We start from the raw sequence: 23,221 nt of genomic DNA on the forward strand, positions 1-23,221 counted from the left end.
GAATCTTGTGGATTACAATTTGCAACTAGACGGATGCACGGTTACTTCCTCTACAGTCAAAAATCTGGGTGTTATATTAGATAGCAACTTGTCTTTTGAAAATCATATTTCCGATGTTACAAAAACGGCATTCTTCCATCTTAGAAACATTGCCAAGTTACGAAATATGATACCTGTTTCTGATGCAGAAAAGCTAGTTCATGCATTCATGACCTCTAGACTGGACTATTGTAATGCACTTCTAGGTGGTTGTCCTGCATCTTCAATAAACAAGCTACAGGTAGTCCAAAATGCAGCGGCTAGAGTCCTTACCAGGTTAAGAAAATATGATCATATTACCCCAATTTTACAGTCTCTGCACTGGCTACCTGTTAAGTTCCGTATCAGTTACAAAATATTATTACTTGCCTATAAGGCCCTTAATGGGTTAGCTCCTGTGTACCTAACTAGTCTTCTACCACGCTACAATCCATCACGCTCCCTAAGGTCGCAAAATTCTGGACTTTTGGTAGTACCTAGGATATCAAAGTCCACTAAAGGAGGTAGAGCTTTTTCGCATTTGGCTCCCAAACTCTGGAATAGCCTTCCTGATAACGTTCGGGGTTCAGACGCACTCTCTCTGTTTAAATCTAGATTAAAGACACATCTCTTTGGCCAAGCATTCAAATAATGCATCTCATAATCTTTTACTGCAGTCATAATCTTTTACTGCAGTTATATCTAATCAAATGCACATTATTATTCGTTAGTTTGGGTTAAACAAATCATTTTTGCTTGGTTGGAACAGCAGCTAATTATACGCTAATTATGTTTGTATTTGTTTCTCTGTCTTTGCCACGGGATTAACATCCCGTGGTAACTAGGATTTACACAAGCTTTAGTCTGGATCCAGAACACCTGAGAAGAGATGATGCAACCCCTCAGAGGACCTCAGATGATGCCAACCCTGAAACAACATACTGAACTACCACATTTTGCTATAAGTCTGATTGCATCATATAATAATTGCTGTTAATATTATTCATCGTCTGTTTTATTACGTCTTATATTGATTTTTCTGTACTGCTGGTTCGTCTGGTCAGAGGAGAACTGGCCCCCCGACTGAGCCTGGGTTCTCCCAAGGTTTTTTCTCCATTCTGTCACCGATGGAGTTTTGGTTCCTTGCCGCTGTCGCCTCTGGCTTACTTAGTTGGGGACACTTCATTTCCAGCGTTATCGTTGACATAATTGCAAAGATATTATTTAAACTGAACTGAGCTGGATGTTGACATCACTAAATTCAATGATGAACTGTCTTTAACTGAAAAATGAGTGTTTACTATTGTCATTTTGCATTATTGACACTATTTTCCTAATTAATGCTGTTCAGTTGCTTTGTCACAATCTGTATTGTTAAAAGCGCTATATAAATAAAGGTGACTTGACTTGACTTGTATGTTAATTATATGGGTTATCATATATAGATTAATTGTGATCATGGTTGCTCATGTTTATGAAATCTGGCTTTTTGGGGATAGGGAGGCATTTTAGAGGTTAAATGTTCAGGCTGGTAAACCCAAAGGCTCAAATCCCAAAATGGGCAATATAAGAAGAGAAAAGAGCTTGGAGTTCCCATCACAAATCTGCCCGTGAGTAAAGCACTTACTCCTGATTCCTCTGGAGGGACTGTTCCTCTAATAAAAATAAGCCACTCTGGATCAGAATGATGCAGTAGCTCTTTATGTACAGCCTATATACAGTATAATGCATTCATATTACAGCTTACAATCAGATGTTTGGATATAACCACAGTTATAATAAATTACAATACTTTTCTAAAATGCACAAAAACATGGTAAGCACCTAATTCCATGTGCTGTAATGAATTAAAACCTGTTTAAGGTGTAACCATAGTTAAATACATAATCTTCTACAACATGTGTGTGCCACGTTAAAATAAGAAAATTTACCAGCCCAAAATACTTCTAACTGGCAATAAAACTGTTTTGAGCTTTTTTTATTTTCATTTACTAATATATGTACACTACTCTTTGAAATTTGGGGGTCAGAAGATTTTTCATTAAAAAATAACTTTTTTTCATCACGAGATATTAAATTGATCAAAAGTGACAGTAAAGGCATTACAAAAGATTTCGATTTCAAATAAATCATGGTTTCCATAAAAAATATTACAACTCTTATTAACAGTGATAAGAATTTTTTCTTGACCACCAAATCAGCTTATTAAAATTATTTCTATGTGACACTGAAGACTGGAGTAATGACTACTGAAAATTCAGCGTTGTCATCACAGAAATAAAACGTAATAAAATAGAAAACCGATATTTTTAATTGTAATAATATTTCACAATATTACTGTTTTTACTGTATTTTTTATCAAATAAATGCAGTCTTGGTGAACATAAGATAACTTATTTTTTAATATAAAAAAAAAATCTTACCACCCCAAATTTTGAACAGTATATATCTTTTTCACAAATAAATTAATATGTTTATATTATTATTATGATTAATATTATTTGTGTGTGTGTGTGTGTGTGTGTGTGTGTGTGTATTTCCCATGCATAATTTTAAGAATATTCAATATATGTGTTCAGGAAGAAAAAGGCAATGATTGAACATTTTAAATTAACTTGATTTACTCATGTCACTTTTTATTAAATAATTACTCTTTCAAATCTGTTTAGATCATGAACGGTGTTATTTTATGGTCAAAGAATTTAACGAGTTCAATGAGTTGAAAATTATAATAATTCTAATTTTAATTATAAATTCTAATAATACCTTAGTTTTTGTAAACTGCTTATTAAATATACTTTGACACATAAAATATATATGTCTAAATTAAAATGTATTTTTGTGGTAGAGAAGATAAAAATCTGAAGTGGTCTGACCAGTCAGAAGAAAACATGTTTATTGTTGGAACTGTTATGCGACAAACCACTAAATTAATAAATGGCAAATAATAAAAGTCCTTTCAATATGAGAAGGTGTGAAGCTGAGAAAAACAGACGAGTGGAGTTACAAAATGAGTGGAGGACAGTCGTTATCACGGCTGTCACTGAAAATCATTAGTTTCACACAATGCTGCATTCAGCGTGACTCATACAGATTCAGCCTCCGGAAACACTTGAGTGCTGAATGAGACAACTGATGTATGTGTGTGTGTGTGTATAAAGAGCAGACCACATTTACATTTGTTCTGAATCACTGTTGCTAAGACAATGTACATGAATTATTAACAACCTTCTTTAACCTCTTAAAACTTTTATCTTTCAACTGTTTAGCCTCTCCTTCTTATCGCCCACACTCTTGCCCTTCACTTTCCTTCCTTTCATCTCATGCCACCTGTCTTTTTTCTCTCATTTCCTCTCTCTTCAATCCCTCCATCCCCCATCTTTTGCTACTCTTTCAGTTGAAGCAGCTGTTCTATTGAGTCAGTCATTATATAGGCCATCAGACCCAGAAAACCCAACCTGCACGCAAAGCACAAAATCATTCAGCTATAAACAAACTTGCATTACAGTCAGAGTCCAAAATGTACTTTTGATGTTAATGCCAATGGCGAGTGAAATAGAAAAATATACCAACTATAAATAACCATTACCAGACAATAAACTGTATTTTGTATTCCGTTTTTACTCACCCTCAAGTTGTTCCAAAACCTGTATGATTTTCTTTCTTCTTTTAAACATACATAAGATATTTTGAAGAATATTGATAACAAAAAGGAAGCAAAAGGAGACACTCTATAGCTCCAGTAGGAAGTATTAGAATGTTCTCACCAAAAGTAATATTTTGAGCCATGTGACTCTTCATCAGACAAGAATGTTGGTAACCACTAGGGTTGGGTATCGTTTGAATTTTATCGATTCCGATTCTTATCGATTCCTAGTTTCGATTCCAATAGGATAAAAGTCAAACATTTATTCTGTCTTTTTACAAAGCATTCTGTTGCAGCAGAATATCATGAGCAAAAATCAGCAGCCTACAGAACACTGCAAGAGGAATTTTGCCTATGCTTAAAAAAAAAATACCACAGCAAAAACAACTAGATTCTAATATAAAAGTGTTAAAGACAAGTAAACAGTCAGTAATAAGATAGGAACAAACAAATCAATTAGCAATATCATAAATAAATACAACTGAACTAAATTTCAGGTACAGAAACTGTAATTAAAAGTTTAAAAACACCGCATAGTTTTCTTTTCATAAATAAAATATAGCTTAATCAATTAAAGTTATTAAATATATTCAGTCAAGATCAGTGAATGATTTTCTTTTGTTCATTGATTAACATTAATGACAGGCAGCGCGTTTATTAGGCTGCTGTCTCTTTAACACTGAACGCACGCAGATCTAAAAATACTGTACATGTGTGTTTTCTTTCTCATCTGTTTACGTTCACGTAAGACAAAAACGGCTGTGTTTATTATGATATACTGACATAGTTTTCTGCATATTGGTCAACAAATATGAAAAAAGTCAGTTTCGGCCCGGAACAACCTTTTCTACAGTGGAAATACACGGAGCGGTTCGAGAACGGACACAAACCGGGAACCCGTACCGTGACCGCTGTTCTCTGTGCTCACTGCACGCAAACAGGGCGCAAAGTCCTTTCCGTTCCTGCACATAAATCGTTTTTAAATCACATTAAAATGTGAACGCAGGAATCGTTAAGCAGAATCAAAATGCACGCGTCTTATCGAATACCCGGTTCTTGGAAATTTGGAACCGGTTCTAAAATGGAACCGGTTTTCGATACCCAACCCTAGTAACCACTGACCATAGTATTTTTTTTTCTCCATACTATGGAAATCAATGGCTACAGGCAACTATTTGGTTACAAACATTCTTCAGAATATCTTCTCTTTTGTGCTCAACAGAAGAAAGAAACACACAGGTTTGAAAGAATATGATGGTGACAGAATTTTCATTTTGGGTGTACTATCCCTTTAAGAATGATGCTCTGTTGAGATCTGCTTTGATGAAAATTATAACAATGTAAACAAATGTTTTGCACACAAATAAAGCAAAACATCATATATCCTCATAGATTAGGTTTGAAGTATTGTCAGCATATGCTTTCCTACACTAATGCCGACAAATGGGCCACAATTTAAGACACAGGCACATACAATTAGTCTTGATATCGTGGAAAACACTGGACCACCTTTATACAGGCATGCAAGTTATGGAGTTAAGCTGAACCATGTGAACAGCACAAGATACTTCTTATTCACATAAGAGACCTGACTTTTAGTCCATGCATGTTAGGCCATCTTTATGTTAAAACACTCCAAACCATTGCTAAAATTCACTTTTAGCAGATATACATATGCACAATTTAGATTGTTCCAGGAAAATGGAGCAAAAGTATTGATGAATCTTTCTGCTCAATACAGATTTCTGTCAATCAAATGCTTGATTTGGCTGTAGGCATGAGGTACATCACAGCTTTGCTGATATTCAGACCAATTTTCAAAAAAGTTAACAATGAGCAACTGTAGACACAATATTTTAAACACAATGTAGATGCAATATTAGCAGTTACTTTGATTTGCTCCACCAACCTAAACAGTTCCAAACCAATTCAAAAGTAAATTAACTCTTGAGTTGCCAAGCAAGACACAGTAGTGGTGTTTCCTTCTGGAGTGAACTAGTCTTTTTGAAAAAAAATCAACTGTGTGAATGATTCAATGACTCATAAAACAGTGACTTATTTAGTTCCTGAATAAACCAGTGTTTAAAAAAAAATCAGCTGAATGAATAAGTGACTCATTCACTCATAAACACAGTCACTTGTCACCACCTACTGTCTAACTATATGACCTGCAGAAAGTGTCGCTGAAATATAACCACTACGCAGACTGACAAGTCTGTCTGAAACACAGACGAGCGAGGTGATACAAACAGGGTGGCCTTTAAGTGACACCGATGGAAGTTTCTAATATAGTAGCAGTCTTTGTACATCTTCATCTCAATAATAAAAGTGCTCCACAGCTGCTGAAATGCACTGGCTGGCACTGTAACACCGTTCACTTCAGAAGACCAGCGCTGCATACTAAAATACAAGAGAGAGACTGAGAGAGTCAAGAGAAAGACATAGAGAGTGTGTCTGATGCTCATTATGAACCCATGTTGCATTGCAGCAGAATTGTTTCCCAGTACCACCAACAGACTGGATCTAACAATATACAAGTAAAAGCTATGGCTGTAGAAATACTGACAACTGTTAATAACTGACTAACAATGCTGTTGTAGATAACTACAGGTTTATGTTGGCATAACTGCTACTTTAGTCAACATAAAATGTTGCTTGGAATTCATATTACCTACATAATTTGATGTATTTCAGTGAAATAAGATATTCAATACACATTTAACAACCACTAAAGCACTAAAAATCTAATCCCTCATGATATGAGGAACATGTACATAACCTGTAAGAAACATACACAAAACATTTCGGACAGAGTCCGCAAACTTGGAACTGTAACCGATTGGAAAAAAGCAGTCTGTCGAAGAAATACATTACTCATCAAATGCTTATGAGGCAATAATAGCAAAACATAATTAAAGATTACAAGCCTCAGAATTCAGATACTGCAATGATTGTCTAAAACATATTACTTTGTCACAACTGAAGTAGATGTATGAATAAAAACTGGCATGAATGAGACAAGGATCTCACTTATCTTGCTAGTTAATGAACAGAAGACGTTCTGCAGATGTGCTATTGATTTAGCTACAATGCAGTACCTGAAGCTGAGAGCAGAAAACGCAGGGGTTTTTTCCACTGTCACAATAATATGTGCATAACTGTGTATTTTGTGGTCTAGTGCTGTCTGTTTCAATCACACCTTGGGCCTCAAGAACATACAGTATTTCTGACAGCAAAAGCCAACCAAACTCATTTTGGCAAGTCAAAAACACAGAAAAACGTCACAAAACAACTATAAAATCATACAAATATATTGCTGTTGAGTAATTAGTTTCTATACATAAGGATCAGATATTTACATACACAAAACTTTGTTTTCTGTCATGGTGGGGGTCTTTCCGATAACTTTACTTGTTTTTATACTGAGCGAATTATCTTTCTATCCCCTAATAAACTGTATAAATTATTCCTTAACATATGAACACATATTTATACCCAAACATACATAAACACACTGCAGATATCATGCCATGACAGTTCAAATTAACAGGCCATAGAGCCTATTAAATCTCACAATTATCACATACTGTAAAGCACTAAATATCTCTGCCATTAAAAACATCTGCATCACTACTAACATTCTCCTAACAGAAATATGACAGCAAGCTGGATATCAGTTTAAGAAATAAGGGATGAAAACTCAAAAAATATATACATATTTACGTTTAGAGTCCTTCACACTTTTCAAGGCAGACTGCAGTCTCTCCAGCATGGCTTGATGTGTGTGTGTGTATTAGTGTGTGTGTGTGGAGGCAGGGTCCCGATCCCGGATCACACTCCGCTTAAATCCCAACACATGTGAGAGCGATCACGCGAAAGGGCCATAATGAGAAAACGAATGGAGGGCATAAACAAACAAACAAGCTAATGAAAACAAAACAGAACGAGCCTCTGTCTCGCCGTGCGAGCGAGTTGCTTACTGTAACGGGTTAATTTTCCTTTGGCATCTGGAGTCAGTGAATGAGAGGGAGGGAGGGAGGGGGTGGACAAGCAGAGAAAAGGAGGGAATAAAGACAGAGAGATGGAGATAAGAGGAGGGGCGATAAGAGAGCGAACGAGACGGACAATTTAATCCATGGACCACTGCAGAGCGGGGGGTGGGGGTGGGGAGGGGGGTGCCGATCAGGGACAGACAGCGGCGAGAGAGAGAGAGAGACCTACATGCACATATGCGTGTAATCTGACTTTGGCATTGCTGATGCATGCTGGTCATGCCAATAAAAAAGCATTTGAGTGATTGAAATTAATGCTGTATCAGCGCAGTGCATACGACAGCACTGGTGCACCGTGAGAATAGTTCATGTAATAATAGGGGTATTAAAAATAAATTTAATTAAAAAAATTACAATTATGTTAGTATTTATCCTTACCCTATCTTTATGTCATTTCAAACCTTCATGACTTTTTTCTTCTGTGGAACACAAAAGGTGAATTTGTAAGGAAAATACTGCACATACTTTCCCATGTAAGTGAATATGGACTGGGTCTAAATCCAAAATGACATAAAAGCATTAAAATGTACACACACAAATAAAATGAAAACAGAAAAAAATGCAAATGCATACAAACCTCTTAATTAGTTAAATGTAAGTCACCTCACCACATATAATGGAAAACTGTAAATGATTTTACTACATCACATGATATTTAAATCTGCTGTAAAATACTATAAAATATATGAGTTTTGATATACATCGATAATGGCAGAGGACTGTCCCAGAAGAGAGTAAATCGTTTAATAAAGTCATTATTTTAGTTTTCTTTGTGTACAAAAAGTATTCTTGTAGCTTTGTAAAATAACAATTGAACCACTGATGTCACATGGACCCTTTTAAAAAAACTGTAAATGATTTTACTACATCACATGATATTTAAATCTGCTGTAAAATACTATAAAATATATGAGTTTTGATATACATCGATAATGGCGGAGGACTGTCCCAGAAGAGAATAAATCGTTTAATAAAGTCATTATTTTAGTTTTCTTTGTGTACAAAAAGTATTCTTGTAGCTTTGTAAAATAACAATTGAACCACTGATGTCACATGGACCCTTTTAACGACATCCTTAATACGTTTCTGTGCCTTGATCATGTAAGGACCCTTGCGGTCTATGGCGGGTCAGAAAGCTCTTGGATTTCATCAAAAATATCTTAATTTGTGTTCCGAAGATGAACGAAGGTCTTACGGGTTTGGAACAACATGAGGGTGAGTAATTAATGACAGAATTTTCATTTTTGGGTGAACTAACCCTTTGATTAACATATAATTTACAGTGTAAAACAGTAAAAGGACATCCCTGTGTGAAAAATCACATATGATTTTATTTTACATAATTTCGTTTTTTCTTATTTTTGTAATTAGTAATCTACATTAGTGTTTTGTGTTACATTTTCTGTTATTTAGGGAATGTTTACTGCATTATTTTAGCATCATATGCCCTGGTCCTTTGTCTTTGTATGTATGACCCTGTACACCTATATCATTGCTGGTTATCAGTACATTATGAGGTACAAAGCAATCCATACAATGCGCACTATTCCAAATGTTATGAAGCCATGTTATTACTCTGTGTGATAAATACACTAAAAGTTATCCACTGATAAAGACAGATTAAGCAAAGGGAAACAATTAATAAATAGATTTTCTGTCTGTTCGTAACAAAGTTATTATATGGCTTCACAACACTTAAACATAAGGGCCAGAGCACCTTTATGAAACCTTTTGGTGCCGTTTTTGTCATATTGGAGCTTGACTGTCCCAGTCCCCATTCACATGCATTGTATGAAAATGAGTAGCCAGGACTAAACATGAGAAACAAAGTAACTTACATTTGGAAAAACATGAGAGTAAATAATACTGAATTTCTATTTTAGGTGAACTGTCCCTTTAAGGGATCGACTGGCAGTGACACAACTAGTATAATCACTCTTATTGATTCATTGATCTTGTAACTCATGTTTTGCTTGCTGACATAATTCTCTCTCTTTTTATCAGTCTCCCAGTGTCTCCCTTGACATTTTTAAACCGACACCATTTCTGATTTTTACATAGCTCTACAGTCATCATGTTTTGATGACTGTAGAGCATGTTTTGATGGTATTTCATGCTCCTCTGCACAGCCGTACATACAAACACACACACACACCCAGTGTTTCATCAGACATCACAGTCTCAAAATAGACAGATTGAGCCTATAACATCCAGCCATGTATGTACAGTACATGTGTACGCACAACCAATAGGCCACAGCTCAGGCCAAAACAATATAGGCTTTCTTTGTTAATGACACAATAATATAATACCAGATACATTTTTATTTATTCCATATGTATAATCTCATGTTAACTCTCATTGTAACTTAGACTCCGAGGGTGTGTAAAACATCAAGACAGCACACACTCCCAAAAAGATTATGAAATCAAGTCATACAGAATCAAAGCATCTGAGATACTGCTATGCATGGAAACAGCTGTGACATTGGGGACAGGCACTTTTTTAGATGCTCAAGCTCTTAGTGATGCCATGGCCTCAATAAAAACCAAAGAAACACTGAGCAAAATGAGGTCATTGTGGGCTTAGGTAGGGGAGAGTGGGAGGGGAAGGAGGGCTGCATGTATCCACACCCAGTGTTTCATCAGACATCACAGTCTCAAAATAGACAGATTGAGCCTATAACATCCAGCCATGTATGTACAGTACATGTGTACGCACAACCAATAGGCCACAGCTCAGGCCAAAACAATATAGGCTTTCTATGTTAATGACACAATAATATAATACCAGATACATTTTTATTTATTCCATATGTATAATCTCATGTTAACTCTCATTGTAACTTAGACTCCGAGGGTGTGTAAAACATCAAGACAGCACACACTCCCAAAAAGATTATGAAATCAAGTCATACAGAATCGAAGCATCTGAGATACTGATATGCATGGAAACAGCTGTGACATTGGGGACAGGCACTTTTTTAGATGCTCAAGCTCTTAGTGATGCCATGGCCTCAATAAAAACCAAAGAAACACTGAGCAAAATGAGGTCATTGTGGGCTTAGGTAGGGGAGAGTGGGAGGGGAAGGAGGGCTGCATGTATCCGGGCCTGAATGTTGGCAGGCCTCTGTCTCACTGTCAGTCAGTCAAACTAATACAGCTGCCACTGAATAAGCCCAATTATGCATATAACAGTCTACAGCCACTTTAAAAACCCCATGAAATTCCATTTTTTTGTTTTGCTTTTAGTAATAAAATGTCTAGTCTAAAAAATTTCTAAAAAAAAGCTAGTGTGCTCCAAAACGTTAAGCATTGAAAACTTAGTCTCTCACTTCTGACGATACAGATCAACAATTTTTATGACAGCATTCTGTACTTCAGCTTCTCACCAGATTTTCTGACCAATCAAAAGCTTTCTAGGATCTGAAGTCTCCAACCTCTTACACTATAAAAGACACTAAAACCATGGCTTAAAGGGATAGTTCACCCAAAAATGAAAATTCTGTCATTAAATACTCGCCCTCATGTCGTTCCAAACCTGTAAGACCTTCGTTTATCTTCGGAACACACATTAAGATATTTTTGATGAAATCTGAGAGCTCTCTGACCCTCCCATAGACCGCAAGGATCCTTACACGATCAAGGCTCAGAAACGTAGCAAGGACATCATTAAAATAATCCATGTGACATCAGTGGTTCAACCGTAATTTTACGAAGCTATGAGAATACTTTTTGTGCTCAAAGAAAACAAAAATAACGACTTTATTCAACAATTCATCTCCTCCGCGTCACCCTATAGTGCGAGTTTGGATAGTATCACATACGTAAACAATGTATGCAACATATGTACGCAGATACATTGTTTACGCTTTGATCTGAACGTAAACAATGTATCCGCGTACATAAGTACATAAACCTTGCTGTCTATGAGAGGGTCAGAAAGCTCTCGGAATTCATCAAAAATATCTTAATTTGTGTTGCGAAGATGAACGAAGATCTTGTAGGTTTGGAACGACATGAGTGTGTACGCACAACCAATAGGCCACAGCTCAGGCCAAAACAATATAGGCTTTCTATGTTAATGACACAATAATATAATACCAGATACATTTTTATTTATTCCATATGTATAATCTCATGTTAACTCTCATTGTAACTTAGACTCCGAGGGTGTGTAAAACATCAAGACAGCACACACTCCCAAAAAGATTATGAAATCAAGTCATACAGAATCGAAGCATCTGAGATACTGATATGCATGGAAACAGCTGTGACATTGGGGACAGGCACTTTTTTAGATGCTCAAGCTCTTAGTGATGCCATGGCCTCAATAAAAACCAAAGAAACACTGAGCAAAATGAGGTCATTGTGGGCTTAGGTAGGGGAGAGTGGGAGGGGAAGGAGGGCTGCATGTATCCGGGCCTGACTGTTGGCAGGCCTCTGTCTCACTGTCAGTCAGTCAACCTAATACAGCTGCCACTGAATAAGCCCAATTATGCATATAACAGTCTACAGCCACTTTAAAGACCCCATGAAATTCAATTTTTTTGTTTTGCTTTTAGTAATAAAATGTCTAGTCTAAAAAATTTAAAAAAAAAACCTAGTGTGCTCCAAAACGTTAAGCATTGAAAACTTAGTCTCTCACTTCTGACGATACAGATCAACAATTTTTATGACAGCATTCTGTACTTCAGCTTCTCACCAGATTTTCTGACCAATCAAAAGCTTTCTAGGATCTGAAGCCTCCAACCTCTTACACTATAAAAGACACTAAAACCATGGCTTAAAGGCAATAAAATAAAACTAAATACAAATAAATGTCTACTTGGAGCCTGTAAGTTTATTTGATCTATTGCAGACAAGTATTTTATTTCCTCATTCTAAAATAAAATAAAATAAAATAAAATAATTGCTTAGAGCCAAACATCAGGCATCATATATCATCAAACATAATATATTTTCACTAGTGCTGTCAAACGATTAATCAAATTAAAAGTTTTTGTTTACTCAATATATGTGTGTGTACTGTGTATATTTATTATGTATATATAAAGACACACACATACAGAATATATTTAGAAAATATTTACATGTAATGTTTATATATAATATAAATATATACATTACATATTTTTCTTAAATATATACATGCATATGTTTGTATTTATATATACATAATAAATATACACAGTACACACACATATATTATATGAACAAAAACGTTTATTTTGGATGCAATTAATCGTGACCACTAGTGGTACACAGAGGAATCACTGAATTAAATATAAATTAATGTTAAAGTGCCCCTATTATGGGTAATGAAATGTTCATATTTTGGTTTTGGGAGTCCCCAACAACAGGTTAACATGCATGCAAGGTCAAAAAACACTTTCATTGTCTTATAATATGCATTTATTTTTTACCTTACTTGCTCAACGATTCATTTTTCCAAACCCCACCTTTGCGTGATGCTAATCTGCAGTGATTGTTCCGATTGGCCTGTAATGCCTGATAAAGCAGCGTTTGTAAGAGCAGTGCTGCTTTGTGTACGGCGTTACCGGGGAAACAGCTATTTTTACCGCTCCAAAAGCGACACCTGGTGGCAAAGAATGACTTTGCATTTTCATTCAGACCAACCGAAAAGAACAACAAGTGGGCGGGCAATATGCTAATGTTTCATGTTGACATCAACATGAAAGTGCTTGGGATTCGTTTTAAAAACTACTCGTTTCAATGATTCAGAGTCGACTCTTTCTTTTGAGAGACAGTAACTTTATACGCGGTGCACTTTGATATTTAAAACTTTGCAGGATGTTTTCATTCACTTAGAGCTGTGTTACACACTGCATGAAAGGTAATTTTCAAAAATCCATAATAGGGGCACTTTAAAACACTTTTAAAAAGTTTGCAAGCTGGCTAAATGATGCCTGTGTTAATTTTTTTGATCAAGTACTGTGCATTTTTTTTACTTTACATTTAAGTACAGTACAGTTTTTATTTAACTTTTAGGTACAGGACATTTTAATTTAATAATTTAAGTTTTTTTTTACCTGTACGTAAAAAACTGTATTTACAATGTTTAAAGTGGCCGACAATAATAAATATTCTTATTAGGAATAAAACTGTCTCATTTTTGAACGGTGCATAGCTGTAGCTGAATAATTAGGCCTACTACGCTACTGTATTTTAATGTTGGTCATTATGGTGGTACATGCAGAGCCAAATATTTTCTGAGGTGGTACTTGGTGTAAAAAGTTTGAGAACCACTGTTCTAATCAATCTCACAAAATGTTTATTGGTATCTAATATTAGCCCATATCTATTCAAAATATAAATCAAAATAAATTGGTTATAAATAAAACATTTCAATATATGTGCATATGATGAGCGTGTTATGGAGCATGATTTGAGAATATTTCAAAATGATCACATGGTCAATGAAACAAATCTGCATAATTGATTAAATAGGGCAGAATCTGAAATATTTCTTGTACATTTCATATCTTATAAATTCTTTCAAAATTCTAGCTTTAAGTTTATTTACAGGTATAAATGCAGAAAATCCCATTTTTTAAATGTGGATACTGTGTATTATGGAATGGGTGAACATATATAACGTACCCCCTCTGTAAACCAGCAGAATAACCTCCCCCTTTTTAGTGTGTTCTTGCAAAATCCTTTGGACCTTGAATCAAAGTACACCAAATAAATATACAATAATAATAAAAGTACACCATAACAAAAACCTTAAGTTGAATACCATTCTCTTCATCCCTACCTGTGCAAAGCTGAGACTCTGTACATCTGCTCCATTGATCTTCACAATGGCATCTCCAGGCTGCAGTCCGATACACTGTCTGTGGTCCCAGACTTTCTTCACGAGGGTCTGTCTTCCTCCGTGACCTCCTGCCGTGACACTGAACCCCATATTGCTGCCCCTCTCACATTTAGCCAAAGCAACGGGGACTAATTCCCCACTACCCTCCATTCTTCCAATTCCACTCCCGATCACAGCGCTCATGGCTCCAGGTGAAGGAATGCTGCTGTTCGGGCTGCCGCTGCTGGCACTGGCTGTGCCGTTGAAGGTGAAGTAAGGCCCGTCAGAATGGGCGCTGCTAGGTGGGGTTAGCAGTGAATGCTGGGGTTTACGGAGATGAGAGTAGCGCCTTCCTCCTCCAGGAGAGAAAGAGATAGGGCCTGGACTTACTTCAGTGTGGGGCAGGGGCAATCGAGATATGGGTGGTGGAGTACTCGAGGAAAGGTCACTCTCAGAAGATTTGAAGGAGTGCAGGCGGAGAGGTGGTGGAGTGGACAGAGAGTTGTTGTTGTGGTTACGGATAAACGAGGCCCTGTGAAGATAAAAAGAGAGAGACCTTGATGTATCATAATCAGGGTTGAGGAGGGATGGAATATAACTTAACGTATTTAAAAATAGAAAATATAAATAACTGTAGTCAGTTACGTTTACAACTTATGCCGAGTTCACACTGCAAGATTTTAGCCCGATTTTTCACTCGTCGACAGGTTTTGCGAAATCGCCGACAAATGCCCGACATCGGAGACAAATCGGTGCTCGTTCACGCGAGTGACAATCACGCAGTGTGAATTATCAAAGACGCGATCTGAGGGAATCGTCGACACGTCGTCGACACCCGTGAAATATTTGGCATGCTAAATATCTGGAGCTGTCGGCGATTAACAATCACGCTGTGTGAAATGAGTTCTGACTGAAAAACACATCGGCGATGACCTACAGCCAATGAGAGACCAAGATACAGGGCAGCGGGAAGTTCGGGGAGGAGTTATGAAACGTAATTTGCGGACCAGTGTTGCCAAATTCGCGATTGTCGCCGGTTGTTCTTTATGTCAGCAGGTTGAAGCGACCCCAATAACATGATATTTAGGCCCTGGAATGTGAATTGTACCAGGAGAAATTTTTTTTTGAATTGTACCCCGCCAAAAAAATTTTTATTTTATGTATGCAGTGTGAACTCGGCATTAAACATTGGTAATCAGATACGGTTTAATTCAAAAATAATTTTGATTGAACAGCATAGAAACACTCTTATGAAGCAGACAGAGGGCACTGTTAATAATAAAAGTCATTGAAGACTGATAACATACAGAAGTAATGAATCCAATAAAAAACAAAATGATGACAATATTTGGTTTGTCTATTTCTTACAAAAATTAACCATATTTTTGCTACAAATAAAACCAAAAAGCCATGGTTACTACAGTTTAGGGTGACCATACGTGCCATTTTCCCAGGACGCGTCCTGGGAAAATGGCACGTATGGTCACCCTGCTACAGTTAAACCATGCCAACCACAAATTAACCATGGTTTTGCTACACTAACCATAGTTTAACCATGGAATTTAGTAAAAAAAATTGTAAAATTGTGGTTACACAAATGGTAATCAATATGCCAGAAACCATGGTTACTACACTTTTACTACAACAAAACAATTGTAGTTTTTTTGTAAGGGAAGTTCTTCATGTGGTACTTTTCAAGAAAAAAAAAAAGATGTTTTAGCCTTTAGCATTGCAAAGACAGCTACAAATAATGTATTTTCTGCCTCATTCCATGAACAAAAATTCACCTATGATTAGTAAAAAGTCTTTTTATACACTTAGCAGGGTCTTGAAGTAAATTTTGAGCGGCAGAAATAGTTTTAACTAGAGTAAATTGTCATGTCAACATTTAGCTTTAGGCTAAGCTAAAATGTTAGCACCTGTTAGCAGGCACTATAACATTTTAAGATGAAGTCTATCAAGGAATTCCATTTCAAATTATATCCACAACCGTTCAAATGTTTGTGGGTCAGTAAAATACTTTTATTATGAAAGGCTTATTAAATTGATCAAAAGTGACAGTAAAGACAATATTTCAATAAATGCAGTTCTTTTGAACTTTCTATTCATCAATGAACCATGAAAAACTGTATGTAAAGATGTTCACACAAATATTAGCAGAACAACTGTTTTCATCACAGTAATAATAAATATTTATTGAGCACCAAATCAGCAGATTAGAATGATTTCTGAAGGATCATGTGGCACTGAAGACTGAGTAATGATGCTGAAAATTTAGATGCATCTCAAGAGTACATTATACTTTAAAATATATTCAAATAGTAAATAATGATTTAACATTGCAATAATATTTCACAATATGACTGTTTTTACTGTATTTTTATTAAATAAAAACAGTAAAAACATTTTTAAAAATCTTGCTAACCCCAAACTTGAACAGTAGTGTATGATGAAGGGTAATAATCCCCCCCAAAATTGTATTTGTAATGAAGAAAGCAAATATTTTCACTTTTAAACAACACGGGCAGATTTTTCCACTTGTACGAAGAAGTAATCTAATGAAATATGTTACAAATTACATTTTACAGCAAGTATTCTGTGTAAACTGTAGTGAAATACTGTACATTTTTAACGTAACTCTCCTAATCCTAATCATAGCAGTGACAATCATATATAAAATGCTCTCACCTATGGGATCCAATCGCAGACACCACCTCGCTGTCACTCTGGCTGGCCAGTTCTGCACTCTGTAACCTCCTGATGCTTCGGGCAGAGCGTGGTGGTCTCAGGAACCCACTCCCATACCCGTTAGAGTACTGGTATGATGATGGCTGTCTTGAAGGAGAAGCAAATGGAGATGAATTACCATTAGCATCCAAACTGAACCTTGATGCCCGTACTCTGAGATTCCTTGAGGATCCCCTCTCAAAATCAGACCACATGGGCCCATTGTGGTTGAGGTGTAGCTGAGCATATGGGAGAGGAGCCTGGGCCTGGGGTTGGGTGGTGGTTGGTGGAGGTAGATATAGTGACTGGTCTAGGGATGCTGTTAGCCTAGGATTGGGCATCTTCGGACAGCCGTCAGAGTTATAGAGCATGGGGTAGCCTCTTCGGACAACAACGTCCACAGTGTGACCCACTGGAATGGCTTTCAACATTTCCACTACCTCTTTGTGAGAAAAGCCAAGCACACAGGTATCATTGATGTACACCAGAATATCCGCTGGAAGAGGCAAGAGATGAAAAGTGTTAAATTGCATTCATTATAAAGGTTTAACCGAAACTATTCAATTAAATAAATCTTACCTTCAATAAACAGATTTTATACACACTACCTTTTAAAGGTTTGGAGTAAATTTTTAATGGTTTTGAAAATAATATATATTTTTTTATATTATTACAATTGAAAGTAATTTTAATATTACTATTTTAAATGTGTAGAAATATAATTTATTCCTGTTTTCAGTGTCACATGATCCTTCAGAAATCATTCTAATATGCTGATTTGGTGCTCAAGAAACATCAATGTGGATAAATTTTTTGGTGGAATCTGTGACACATTTTTCAGGTCTCTTTGATGAATAGAAAGTTCAAAAGAACAGCATTTATTTGAATATGAATCTTTTGTAACATTATAATTAATGTCACTTTTGATAATTTGAATGCATAAAAGCATAATTTGTTATGAATGAAACTTACAACTTATGTATAGAACTACATCTACTGCATATACAGTGGGTACGGAAAGTATTCAGACCCCCTTAAATTTTTCACTCTTTGTTATATTGCAGCCATTTGCTAAAATCATTTAAGTTCATTTTTTTTCCTCATTAATGTACACACAGCACCCCATATTGACAGAAAAACACAGCATTGTTGACATTTTTGCAGATTTATTAAAAAAGAAAAACTGAAATATCACATAAAGCATAATTTGTTATGAATGAAACTTACAACTTATGTATAGAACTACATCTACTGCATATATATATATATATATATATATATAAATAATTATACTATACTATTATACTACACTATTATAGACTTTTGATCATTTGCTGACTAAAAGCATTACTTTCTTTAAAAAAGTATATAATATATAAATATATATATAGTATTTCTATATACAGTATTAATCCATTATCACATGCAAAATGCACTGATCTAAAAATGTACTGTGAAACTCAGAGGTGTGTATTCATAAATGAGCAAAAATAATTCATAGATGCATGCAGTTGTATGTTAGTATGCATGTCACAATAAAGTGAGAGAGAGCGTGTTCATAATGTCACGTTTTTCTTATAAATGTGTGTCGGCACACAATGATAGCTGGATTTCTCCATGTAGGCCATTAGGATTAGAGGGAGATCGAGACACTCGTTCAACAGAATCACACAATCACAACACTAATCCACGGTGGGACACAAAGAGCAATATGTATAAAGAGAGAGAGCAGCAGTAGCCTATAAAGAACAAAGAAATATCCCCTTATTTGTAAGCACAATGCTGTACTGCAGTGGGCGGCTGCAGAGAGATGTGGGGTGGGCTGTTACCTATGTGAAGGGTGGAAGGTCCTCCGGGAGTGATGCTGTAGATCTGCAGGAATTCCCTCCGCCTGCTGCCTCCCACTATATTGAAGCCGAACCCCCGTGACCCCTTAACCAGACGAGTGTGAACGGAGAAGCCTTTCAGTTCACTCGGCTGGTCTGTAAACTCTGCCACTGCAAAGCAAGAACAAAAAGATGGTGACCAGTTTAAGCATGACAGGTTATTAGGAAAAATTAACCAACCAAGAGTAAAGAAAAGAAGAAATGACTGACATTACATAAGATGGATGGTAAAAGGTGAAGAAAAATATTGCATTTTTCCAGAGAGGAGTGAATCTAAATTATGTCCCGGTAGCTCAACTGGTAGCACATCACATGATACTAGCACTGCTAATATCATGGGACCAAATCCCAGGGAACACACAAACTGACAAAAATATATACCTTCAATGCACTGTAAGTTGCTTTGTAAGTCTTTAAGTGTCTGCCAAATGCATGAATGTGAAATGTCTGAAGGAAAAGAGAGGTAGAAGTACAGAGAAAGGTAAGCATATGCATGTTTGAGCACAAACTGTTCAAGCGTAACATGTTAAACAACAGAATCGCATGCAACATTGTAAAAGTTGGTAGGTTGCTTTGGGAACATCTTCGGTGTGACGAATGTCTGAAGCCCTATACCATCACGCCAATTCATTGGCCAAATAGCGCTTAGCACCGCCCCCGACGCGCACGCAGTTGAGCTATATCAGCGTGCTTCGCGCTATTTCATCAGATTTAATTTCCTTCATGAAGCGAATCATCTGTCGCCCGTAGGAAAGCGTTTTTCGTCGTGTTGTTAGCTATTTTCCTTCAAAAGAGCAGTTTACTCCTCTTCAGCGGACACGATGAGCTACAGGAGATGCATCGAGCCGTGTGACAGGTTTATCGCAGGAGGAGTTTGGGAACAACTCATGATGTTTGGGCCTACAACACGCTCAAGTGCCCTTTCTGATTGTCGACACTGTGATAGCCTGCGGCTAAAAGTATTGCGCTCGAGGCCTTCTCGAATAAAGTAGGCCTCGCGTCTAACCCCCACTATCCTAGGGTGACCATACGTGGTCACCCTAGGATATCTCGAGAGCATTTTGAAAGCATAAGGAACCGTCTGTATGATATTTTGATGTCATACACCAATTGGTCTGCACACGCAAACAAAGCCAAAACCTAAATATTTTAGGCAATATAGAAATCCTGGCCAGGACGTGTCCTGGGAAAATGGCACGTATGGTCACCCTACGCTATCCCATTTCTGCGGTTGCCGAGGCGCCGCACGAGACGGTCGCTTGGGGTGACCCATGCGAGCCGAGGCTAATAGAGGGCGAGTCAACGGAGTTTTCTCCTTTTCTCTCGCTCTCTCCAGGCCATGTGCAAGCGCTCGAAGAGTGCTACGGGGATCCCGTTGTCTTTGTCAACGATGATTTGCGGCCTACCCCGGAAGCTCGTGATGCGATGTTTTTCGGTTGTATACCGTATGACGAAGACGTGCTGTCCACAGCGGCCTCCGAGTCAGAGGATTTATTGGGTGAAGTGTGCAGTTATCTCCCTCCGATCGGACAGGAGAAACGCACCTCCCCGTCTTACAGCGAACTGTTAGACGTTGTAACACGCGCTGTGGATAAGCGGGGGTTAGAGTGGGATAGCGAGCTGGCGATAAATCAGGCCCAGTTGAAACTGGATGACCGATTTTTGTCTAGCCGCACTCCGTCTCAGCCCAGTAGGTCTCTCCCTTTCTTCCAAGACCTCCACCACGAGGTTCCGAGGTCTTGGAAACAACCTTTTTTGGCGCGTATTACTAATCCCGCTGCCGCTGATTTCACCACGGTTTCTAAAATGGCGAAACACGGCTATGCCGGCCATAGAAGAGACTCTTGTGGCACATCTCGCGCTGAACTCTGCTCCGTCTTGGAAGTCACGCCCCCTGTTGCCGTCCAAGCAGTGTAGGGTTACGTCCGCTTTAGTCTGGAAATCTTACATGGCCGCTGGACAGGCCGCGGCTACGCTCCATTCTATGGGTGTACTGCAGGCTTATCAAGCAGATGTGCTTAAGGAGCTGGATGAGGGAGAGGGCCTGACCCCAGAGGCTGTTAAAGAGCTCAGGCGAGCTACGAGCTACTGACCAAGCACACAGCTCGGGCAGTGGGCAGGTCCATGGCAGGTTTGGTGTCAGTTGAGCGCCACCTTTGGTTAACTCTCACTGACATTATGGAAAAGGATAGAACCTTTCTTTTGGACGCCCCCATTTCTAATGACGGCCTGTTCGGGGATTCGGTCACGACTGTCGTGGAACAGTTTCGAGCAGCGAAACAGCAGTCCGCCACGTTTTGTCAGCTCATCCTAGGGAATTAGAGCATCAACCACCTTCGGCTCGTTCATGCTAGTCCTCTTTGCAGCACCCTCGCGAGGTCCAGCGGCATGAGCCATTGCCTATGTTACCCCCTCGTAAGGACTGGTGTCCTAGGTCTTACCCACCTGCTCACCCACGGCAACGCAAGCGGATAGACCTGAGTTTGACTCTCTCGTTGTGGCCTCTCCTCGAATGTTTACAAAATGTATGGACGCAGCTCTGGCCCGTTGCGGTTCCAGGGCATCAGAATTTTGAACTACCTGGACAATTGGCTAATATTAGCTCAATCTCAGGATTAGGCACTAACACCGTCATCTGAGGAGCCTAGGGTTACGGACGAACCTTCAAAAGAGTGTCCTGCTGCCTGCTGCCATGTCAGCAAATTACCTTTTTGGGGGTGGACTTGGATTCTTGCATGATGCGGGCACGTCTGTCTCCCGTACGTGTACAGTCAATACAGACCTGTCTAAGTCAGTTCAAGACAGGGCGCCTAGTACATGTAGGCTTGTGTCTCAGACTGTTGGGTCTGATGGCCGCGGCGTCCCCTGTAGTTCAGTTGGGCCTGTTCCACATGTGACCATTTCAGTGGTGGACCAAGAGCCAGAACATTTCACCTCATTGTCATCCACTTCGCAGAATTACGGTGACACGCAAGGGCTTTCGTGCGCTAAGCCCGTGGATGAGACCCCAGTTCCTTCAAAAAGGAGTCCAGATGGGGACGTTGTGTCGCCGCAAGATGATCACTACGGACGTGTCCCTCACAGGCTGGGGAGCGGTCCATCAAGGACGTCCAGTCTGTGGAGTCTGGACAGAGGTGCATCGTGGCTGGCACATCAATCGTTTGGAGATGCTAGCAGTCTTCCTGGCTCTCAAACAGTTTTTTCCCCATTTGAGGGATTGTCACGTGTTAGTCAGGACGGGCAACACGACAGTTGTTTCGTACTTCAATCGTCAAGGAGGATTACGTTCCCGCCCCCTGTGCAGGCTGGCGAGGCGTGTTCTTCTTTGGGCTCAGACAAAGCTCCTGTCGATCAGAGCACTCCATGTCCCAAGTCGCCTGAACTCAGGAGCGGACTTGCTCTCGAGACAGAGTCTGGAGGATGGGGAGTAGAGATTGCACCCCCAGGTGATGGATCTCATATGGCAGAGGTTTGGCAGAGCAGAAGTGGACTTGTTTGCTTCGAGCATGACTATGCACTGCCCGCTCTGGTTTTCCCTGTCTCCCCCTTCGCCTCTAGATCTGGATGCTCTGGCCCACAAATGGCCCAGGACCAATCTTTAATCTTTTCCCCCAATCCGGTTGCTCCCAGTAGTTCTGTTCAGAATACGATCAGACAGAGTGGCGCACTTGCTGCTGGTGGCCCCGGGGTGGCCCACTCAGTCGTGGTTCTCGGACCTGGTCAGTCTGCTAGCCGGCCCTCCATGGGAGGTTCCCCTCAGACACGATCGGTTGACACAAGCTCGGGGCATGATTTGGCATCCTCGACCGGATTTATGGAGGTTATGGGTGTGGCCCCTGAGCGGAGTACGCTAATGTGTTCCGGTCTCTCGGCTGAGATTACCGACACTATTATAAATTCTAGGGCTCCCTCCACGAGACGCTTATATGCTTTCCAGTGGAGACATTTTGCCTCTTGGTGTAGACAGCGCACTCTAGATCCAGTCTATTGCCCCATTGGTTCAGTACTGGAGTTTCTTCAAAATCGTTTTTCTGAGGGAGTTACCCCCGCCACTCTTAAGGTGTACGTGGCGG

General features: G+C 38.7%; 1 protein-coding gene across 1 annotated transcript; it reads right to left on the reverse strand.

Moving 5' to 3' along the window:
• Positions 1-14,289: 14,289 nt before the first annotated feature.
• Positions 14,290-19,253, reverse strand: LOC107550911 (uncharacterized). The gene is made up of 4 exons (XM_016232361.1): positions 19,092-19,253; positions 17,224-17,758; positions 14,497-15,067; positions 14,290-14,403 (listed from the first exon to the last, which is right to left on the reverse strand). The coding sequence occupies exons 2-4, from the start codon at positions 17,691-17,693 to the stop codon at positions 14,290-14,292; spliced, it is 1,155 nt and encodes a 384-aa protein (XP_016087847.1). The 5' UTR covers positions 17,694-17,758; positions 19,092-19,253.
• Between the last annotated feature and the right edge of the window lie 3,968 nt (positions 19,254-23,221).

The sequence above is a fragment of the Sinocyclocheilus grahami genome, unplaced genomic scaffold, assembly GCF_001515645.1.
Source record: "Sinocyclocheilus grahami isolate Dianchi unplaced genomic scaffold, SAMN03320097.WGS_v1.1 scaffold410.1, whole genome shotgun sequence".
Classification (NCBI taxonomy): Eukaryota; Metazoa; Chordata; class Actinopteri; order Cypriniformes; family Cyprinidae; genus Sinocyclocheilus; species Sinocyclocheilus grahami.

What these genes read in the sequence shown, in the direction of transcription:
- LOC107550911 (XM_016232361.1), bottom strand. Translation starts at nt 17,693, where the DNA reads ATGTTGAAAGCCATTCCAGTGGGTCACACTGTGGACGTTGTTGTCCGA. An exon ending in TCTGCGATTGGATCCCATAG is followed by an intron (nt 15,068 to 17,223) that starts GTGAGAGCATTT and finishes TTATCTTCACAG; the next exon opens with GGCCTCGTTTATCCGTAACC. An exon ending in AGAGTCTCAGCTTTGCACAG is followed by an intron (nt 14,404 to 14,496) that starts GTAGGGATGAAG and finishes CTTTGATTCAAG; the next exon opens with GTCCAAAGGATTTTGCAAGA.